An 8,670-nucleotide genomic window follows, 5' to 3' on the forward strand; every position below is an offset into this window, starting at 1 on the left:
CTATCTATCTATCTATCTATCTATCTATCTATCTATCTATCTATCTATCTATCTATCTATCTATCTATCTTGTATCTATCTTCTATCTATCTCATCTATCTATCATCAGTATTTATATCTACGGTATCTATCTATCTATCTATCTATCTATCTATCTATCTATCTATCTATCTTGTATCTATCTTCTATCTATCTCATCTATCTATCATCAGTATTTATATCTATCTATCTATCTATCTATCTATCTATCTATCTATCTATCTATCTATCTATCTATCTATCTATCTATCTTTCTATAACAAGCTCTTCTTTGTCAGAAGGGTGATTTCGAATCCAAATCTGTGGAATTCTGCACAGCTGGAGATCCAGCTGTGTCATAAGTATATTAAACATGAACTGAATCATTAAAAAGCCATAAATATACGCCATTTCACATTGCATTTGGGGACAAATAGGTTTCTTGAGCAATGGCTGCTAGTGTCGAGCCTCATGATTCTTTAATGTTCATTTCTTGTCCAAAATATCGGGAGCGATGGTTGGATTCAGTCATTCCTGTTTCCTCCATTAGTTCAGAATAGCTTTCGGGATACCTGCTCCTCTGTCTTACAATTATTACAGGATTTTTTTCTTTCTTTCTGTTTTGGCAAATGTCTTTAGCACAACTCTGTTTTGAATCCAGAGGACAAGGAACAGAAGTACAACTTGTGATATAAAAAGGACTTGCACTTAAGAGTAAAGGCAATCAAGAAAGACCCCCACGGAGATGTTCTACAAACAGTTGTTTAAACAGGAAAACAGTCTGTCAGATACTTGTCGGTATTTAAAAAAACACTCATTTCTAATTTGTTGGAAGTGAATTAATCGTGATGAATATGAATTCTTCCCATTAGGGACAGCTTAATCCCCAGGAATAGACCCCAGAGATGAGGGGTCTTTGATGCTCTCTCAGCTTGGTTATTTTCTTGCAGATGTTTTATTACCCAACTAGGTAACATCAGCAGCAATGATGATGCTACCTGGTTTAGGTAATGAAACATCTGGAAGAAAACAACCAAGCTCAGAGAGCACCAAGGACTGATAATATTACCTAGGTTGGGTCATGAAACATCTGCAAGGAAACCACCAAGCCCAGAGAGCACCAAGGAGCCCTCATTTCAACCCTGAGCTACAAATATTCTCCATTGTTGAGACCCCCCAAAGAATAATGCATGGCATGGTGGTCTAGAAGCTAGCAAAAATATGGAGAAGTTCTACCTTTCTTTAATGGTTTTTTTTACAGGCCTGAATTTAGTTCCGGTAAACTGCAATCCAACCAGGAAGCAAGCAAGCAGGCCGACAAGCAAATTAAATAATGAATAAGTCGTTGCTTCAGGTAGGGAGCTAGAAGGTTTGATGCAAAAAAAAATTTAATATTGGCCCTTCCCTTCTGGTATTCTAAGATGCTAAGCATGGGTTAATTACTAGGAAAAGGGTAAAGCAAAAGATGGAGAAGGCAGCAGAAGAGCTGAGAGACGTTGTTTTCCAAGTGGGATGATCTGGCTGTCTTGCAACTGAATCCCAGAGGTAATCGGGCAATTTTCTGATTAGAATCTGAAAGGAGGGAGGGTCTTTTCATTTTTTCATTTATTTATGAGTCCAATTTATATAGCCAACCGCTTCGTCTCTACGGTGGAAAAAGCATCCCTCTGGTTCTTTGCCTTTGCAGACCGTTAAGATTTAAGGAGGATACTTTTTTTCATTCTGATTAATATTTTTTTCTTCTTCTCCCGTGCTGTCAAGGGGATGTTGCGAGCTCAATGGAACTTGGAAGGGAAGCTCCTCAACGCAACTCAATGAAAACAACCCTCCCTGGCCTTGTTTCTACCATTGTCTGATCCTGCAGCTGTCTTCCAAATCCTACTTTTGGGGGGGGTTCTCAGCTAAATGTCCTCCATCACACCTTCCTGCAGAAGAGGAAGGTCAAAAGAAGAGGAAGGAGAAGGAAGAGGAGAAGGAGTCACAGAACTTTTTTGTGGGAGACAACGATCCAGGGCAGTGACATTCAGCAGTCGATGATGGAACAAGTGGTATGACTGGCTGGAGAGTAGAAATAAGAGAGAATAAATGTGGAAAGGTTAAAAGTGGAAAATGTGTGTATAATAATGTATGAAGGAAGAAAAATGCAAATAAGAAATAATGGGGCAACAAGGACAAATACTCTAAAGAAGAATAAGGGGGGAAATGTAAATAATAGAAGATTACTGTTACGAAATTNTCTCCCTTCCTTCCGCCGCGCCCTTAAGACATGGCTCTTCCAACAAGCGGGACTGGCCTAGGGGGAATTTTTAGTGGGGTTTTAAGAATAATTTTAAATTGACACAGGCCACATCAAATATTTCATTTTAATTAGGTTTTAAAGTGGGTATTTTTATCTCTGTATTTGTTTTACCAGGCTGTCAGCCGCCCTGAGTCCGCAAGGAGAAGGGCGGGATAAAAATCCAAACAATAAATAAATAAATAAACAATAAACAATAAATTATGTTTTGTTTTGTTTAGTTGGTTTAAATAATAAAAATTAAAAAAAAAGAGTTGATGGTTGGTTGGCTTGCAAGAACCTTCTTCTACGCCTGTGAAGTCATCATTAATGTCTCTCCCCCCCCCCCTTTTAAGGGGAAAACGAGGCCCGACTTACCCCATCCAATGCCATAGTAGTATAAGAGCTTGTTCTCTTCGGATCCAAAGACTTTGATCACCATGCTGTAGAGGTGGAACCCTTCCACCAGCATCCAAGCAAAGGTGCTCAAGAAGAAGAAGTGAAGGAGGATGGCCAGGATTTTGCAGGGCACCTGCAAAGGAGACAAACCAGCCAAATGAACAGGAAAGACGAGGAGAAGAAGTCTTCCCATCTTTGCCCCAGATGGTCAAAAAGGGTTGCACCTACTGAACTTAATAAGAGATGCAGTTTAGTGGTGCCTGCTGTTTCGCTGTCTCTGTCTCTGTCTGTCTGTCTCTCTCTCTGTTTCTGTGTCTCTGTCTCTCTCTGTCTCTGTCTCTCTATCTGTCTGTCTGTCTGTCTGTCTGTCTCTCTCTCTCTCTGTCCCTCTGTCTCTCTCTGTCTCTCTCTCTCTGTCTCTCTCTCTGTCTGTCTGTCTGTCTCTCTCTCTCTCTCTCTCTGTCCCTCTGTCTCTCTCTCTGTCTCTATCCCTCTGTTTCTGTGTGTGTCTCTCTCTGTCTCTGTCTCTATCTGTCTCTTTCTCTCTCTCTGTCGCTCTTTCTCTCTCTGTCTCTCTGTCTCTCTCCCTCTGTTTCTGTATCTCTGTGTCTCTGTCTCTCTCTCTCTGTCTGTCTGTCTGTCTGCCTTTCTCTGTCTGTCTGTCTCTCTCTGTCTCTCTCTCTGTCTCTCTCCCTCTGTTTCTGTATCTCTGTGTCTCTGTCTCTGTCTCTCTGTCTGTCTGTCTGCCTTTCTCTGTCTGTCTGTCTCTGTCTCTCTCTTTCTCTCTGTCTCTGTGTCTCTCTCTGTCTCTCTCTCTCTCTCTCTCTCTCTCTCTCTCTCTCTCTCTCTCTCTCTCACACACACACACACACACACACACCATCAGAACAGCCATCCCAAAGGTGCGTTTTCAAAGGGCAACTGGCCATTTTTTCCCCTTGAAGAAGTTTCACTTCTCAACCAAGAAGCTTCTTCAGTTCTCAACTGAATAATAGAGTCGGAAGGGACCTTGGAGGTCTTCTAGTCCAACCCCTTGCTCAAGCAGGAGACCCTATACCATTTCAGACAAACGGTTGTTCAATCTCTTCTCAAAAATCCCCAGTGTTGGAGCACCCACAACTTCTGGAGGCAAAGTCATTCCACTGATGAACTGTTGTAACTGCTAAGAGCCGCCTCCGATGAGCTAGAAGGGGTGATCAGAAGAAAACTGATGGCATCAGAGAGAAGAGTGACAGGTTTAAATTGCCATTGGTGGACAGAAAACCAGATTTATGAGCCGTAAGAGTAACCCAGAGAAGTTGGATAGAGAATCAGCCACGTTTGGTGCCGGTTTCCTCCATCCGACTTCTTTGCCCTAGTCCTACTTCATCTTGGTCTAACGTGTCATCTCCTTCTTTCCCATCAATTGGAATCCAGACATGGAAGGATTTCTTCTTGTTAGAGAAAGTCACAAAGCTTTTTTTTAAAAAAAAAATCATTTTGCTTCCCAAGCTTCTGTAGGTCAGCATCTCTGCTGCCACCTGTCACACACGCGCTTCCTTCTCTTCATTGGAAGAACTGAATTAAGCTTTTGACACAATGCTGCAAGCTAGACAAACACTGTAAAGTTGCTTAGCAACTGGGTGACTCAGCTTACCTAGGCAACGTTCACTGAAGTTTCACCTAGTTGCTGTGCCAAGATTAGAATGTTTCTTCTCTTCTCCAAGACTGGATCCTTGGTGCATTGGAGAAAAAGTTTAAGGGAACCCCACACCCACACCTCATTCCCTGTTGTCTAGATATTTTATTTTTTTTCTTAACTCAAGAACAGTTCCTCCAGACTTCATGAACATACCCAGATGGGTGTATTTTGACATTCTCTCATCCCAAGGATATTTATATTTTTTTACTTCTTTGCTTAGCCTACACTGCTGGGATTTTTGATGTCATTTTAGGAAATCAACCAAGGTTAACTAAACCCTACCACCTGCTCCAGGCTTCCTGGATCTATAGTCTACCCAGAATCGTGATGATGTTGTTTGATCAGCCAACTTCCAGATAGAGACAGTGAGATGATCCTTCTGAGGACTATTCCCATCAGTCCTAAATCAAGAGATAGCTGATCTAAACTGTAGAAGATGTCCATCTATCTAGAAGAATAAGATTCTTCCATATTCACCTGGGTTGGGAAAGGCTAGTCTAGATCAGGAGTTTGGAAATTAAAATCCTCCAGATGTTGCTGAGTCCAAGGCTGCATGTTTAGTCAAAGATTTGGTAGCCAAACAATATTTAGAGGTTCATATATCTCAATCCAGCAGAGACGTCACCCTGCCAACAAAAGTGCGTATAGTCAAGGCCATGTTTTCCCAGTTGCAATGTATGGCTGTGAAAGTTGGACCATAAGAAAGGCTGAGTGCTGAAGAATGGAGGCCTTTGAACTCTGGTGCTGGAGAAGACTCCTGCGAGTCCCCTGGACTGCAAGGTGATCAAACCGGTCAGTCCTAGAGGAGATCAACCCCGACTGCTCTTTAGAAGGCCAGATCCTGAAGTTGACACTCAAGTACTTTGGCCACCTAATGAGAAGGACTCCCTGGAGAAGAGCCTAATGCTGGGAAAGATGGAGGGCAAGAGAAGAAGGGGACGACAGAGAATGAGGTGGCTGGATGGAGTCACTGAAGCAGTAGGCTTGAGCTTAAATGGACTCCAGAAGATGGTAGAGAACAGGAAGGCCTGGAAGAATGTTGTCCATGGGGTCACAATGGGTCGGACACGACTTCGCAACTAACAAATATCTCAATCCATAAATTTAACATGTTGTTAGAATTACAGGAAGATGTCCAGAAACAACGAAAGAGGTTGAGTTGAAGGGGAGGTTTAATTGGGTTGGCAGATATTAGGGTAAAATCGCATGCAAAAAAAAAAAAAAAAAAAGGATGGATGGATGGATGGATGCCTAAAATTGCATAAAATTGCAATAAAATTGTACATTCTAAGCTGAAGGCAACTGAGATCAACCTCACACAGATTTATTTTTTTTTGCAAAACACTTCCAAACTAACCATCGAAATGGGGCAAAACAAATGTAAGGCTGGAGGACAGAAACGTGAATTACTAAGTCACTGAGTACAACCCATTTATTTCTAACTTGCCTTTTTTCTTAACCGGCAGAATGCACAACAGCACCCCATCATCATCATAATAATAATTTCTGAGCACTGCAGGGGAAAAAAATGGCAGCCTCTATACGCCATCCTCTCAAAGTGACGAATAGAGAAAATTTTGCTGCCTATTATTACTTTATCTTTTTTTTTTTTCCTCTCCCAGGACCGGAAAAAGAAAAACCTTCAAACTGACAACTCGGCTCTAATAAACTGAAACCAGATAGAACGTTACGTTGAGTGAATGGAATCGGGTTTTTTTGCGTTTTGTAGGTGGGAACTGAGCCTGTTTTATCAATGTTCACACATAGGCAAGAGGGGAAAAAACCCAGGAAATATTATCATTAAAAATACAATTTTTTCTTCGTGTTGTATTGCCTCTCTGCTGTGCTGTTTTTCTCCCAGGGAAACAAAGGGGGGGGGTCCCCTGTTTGACCAAAGGCCAGGAGAATTTCCGATGAAACCACATGATTATCATTATGGTTATTAATAGCATTAATTATCAAGTTAAACAGCAACCGCTGCGTTATGATTAATCTCTGCCTTTATTTTTCGGTGCAAATCAAAGGGAAAACACAAACATTTGTCATGTTTACCGTGCACCGACTATTGTCGAGCAAATGTGAAATGAATAACCTGCTTATTTAAATGCCAGCGACATTATATGCCTGTCATCACGGTGGCCGCCATATAATGAAGCGGTGACAAACTGTTTAAAAATAAAGAGGGGTCCGCTTTAAAAGGCCGGGGCCTGCCGTTCAAAAGAGAGTAAGGAGTGCAGAATTGGGGGACAATGAACATTGTCAGGCAGGAACGTTCAGTTTAGGCAAAATTGGGTGGAAGAGATAAATATTTGGATAACCCTTGAGACATTTCTCAGCTGAGCGGTGTGCTGTGAAAAGTGAAAAGAAGAACCAGGGGTGACAGGATCGACGTCTTCCAGTCCTTGAGGGACTGCCACAAAGAAGAGGGGGGGGGAATCAGTTTATTCTCCAAAACATCTGAAGGTAGGACAAGGAGCAACGGATGGAAACTAATCAAGGAGAGAAGCAATCTGGAACTAAGGAGAAAGTTCCCAACAGTGAGGACAATAAACCAGTGGAACGGCTTGCCACCAGACATTGTGGACGCTCCATCACTGGAGGATTTCAAGAAGAGACTGGACAGGCACTTGTCTGGAATGGTATAAGGTCTCCTGCTTGAGCAGGGAGTTGAACTAGAACAGGGGTCTTCAAATGTAGCCCTTTTATGACTTGTGGACTTTAACTCCCAGAATTCCTCAGACAGGCACACTGGCTGAGGAATTCTGGGAGTTGAAGTGCACAAGTCATAAAAGGGCCCAGTTTGAAGACCCCTGAACTAGAAGACCTCCAAGGTCCCTTCCAATTCTGTCATTCTATGTTCTATAATTAGCTGGATGAATTAACAATAAATTATGACTGAGATGTGTTTGAATATAAGTAGCTTGGATTGGTAGTTCGGCTGTTGATTTGATCTCCAGGCTTGGAGATTTGGCTGGAAACGTTTTGTCTCCATTTGGGAGGACATCTTCAGTGGGCTTTGAATTGGGCTCATGTGACCATGACTCAGAAACATCTGAATAAGTAACACCCACACCAACTTACATCACACAAAAAGGGTACTTAAAGACCAGTGCTCTGACAGACAAGCACAATTCAAAGCACACTAAATATGTCCCCACGAATGGAGATGAAATGTTTGCATCCAAATTGTCAAGCTCAGAGATCAATTATGATAAATTGTGGGTCCTCTATCACTGGAGGTTTTTAAGAAGAGACTGGACAGCCATTTGTCTGAAGTGATAAAAGGCTTCTTGCTTGAGCAGGGGGTTAGAGTAGAAGACCTCCAAGGTCCCTTCCAACTCTGTTATTCTATTATTCTCTGCCATGGCTGGGTAGACGCCCAATTCAGAAGAACATCCATTTCACTCACCGTCCCAGGGTCAAACTGGAAGCTGATAAGGAGCAAGATCTGAGCCACCAAGACAGCAAATGAAAGATTGGCATGGATGTGGTAACGCTGGTTGCGGATGGTACTGACAGAGCTGCGGGGGAAAAAAGCCACGTCCATTAGTACTCTGAAAATTAAAATATTGGGTTGGGGAGTTCTGGGAGTGCTTTGAAAATTAAAATATTTCAGTAGAGTACTGGGAGTTGAAGTCCACCCATCTTAAAGTCCACCCATCTTAACAACTTGCCTCCAGAAGTTGTGAATGCTCCGACACTGGAAGTTTTTAAGAAGAGATTGGACAACCATTTGTCTGAAATGGTATAGGGTTTCCTGCCTGAACAGGGGGTTGGACTAGAAGACCTCCAAGGTCACTTCCAACTATTCTACTCTACTCTACTCTATTCTATAGTCTATATTCTATTCTATTCTATTCTTTCTAAAGTTGCCAAGATTGAGAAACATTGTTTTGGAGAAACAATGGGGGATCTGTTGTCATCCACCTGAGAGGACCACCAAGATGAGTTCCATTCTACATATCCAAGTGCCCATCACTTCTATGTCAGATGCCACAACATCTCTCTCTCACACACTCTCACTCTCTATCTGTGTGTCTCTGTGTTTATGTCTGTCTCTCTCTCTGTCCCTCTGTCTCTGCTTTCTCTCTGTCTCTGTCTCTGTCTGTCTCTCTGTCTCTGTCTCTCTCTGTCTCTCTTTGTCTATCTCTCTGTCTCTCTCTCTCTCTGTGTGTGTGTCTCTGTCTCTCTGTGTGTCTCTGTCTCTCTCTCTCTCTGTGTCTGTCTCTCTCTGTCTCTGTCTGTCTGTCTGTCTGTCTGTCTGTCTCTCTCTCTCTCTCTCTCTCTCTCTCTCTCT

General features: G+C 42.3%; 1 protein-coding gene across 1 annotated transcript in view; it reads right to left on the bottom strand.

Moving 5' to 3' along the window:
* The window catches only part of LOC107299122 (adhesion G-protein coupled receptor D1-like), a gene marked incomplete at its 5' end in the record, with an annotated part of 42,494 nt that extends 34,600 nt beyond the window's left edge, over nt 1-7,894 (bottom strand). The window contains 2 exons of the mRNA XM_015828490.1: nt 2,672-2,825; nt 7,783-7,894. Of these exons, the coding sequence (XP_015683976.1) occupies nt 2,672-2,825; nt 7,783-7,894 (266 nt within the window). The remainder of the gene's footprint in view (nt 1-2,671; nt 2,826-7,782) is intronic.
* Between the last annotated feature and the right edge of the window lie 776 nt (nt 7,895-8,670).

Source organism: Protobothrops mucrosquamatus, unplaced genomic scaffold, assembly GCF_001527695.2.
Source record: "Protobothrops mucrosquamatus isolate PMUCROS unplaced genomic scaffold, P.Mucros_1.0 scaffold4565, whole genome shotgun sequence".
NCBI classification, from domain to species: Eukaryota; Metazoa; Chordata; class Lepidosauria; order Squamata; family Viperidae; genus Protobothrops; species Protobothrops mucrosquamatus.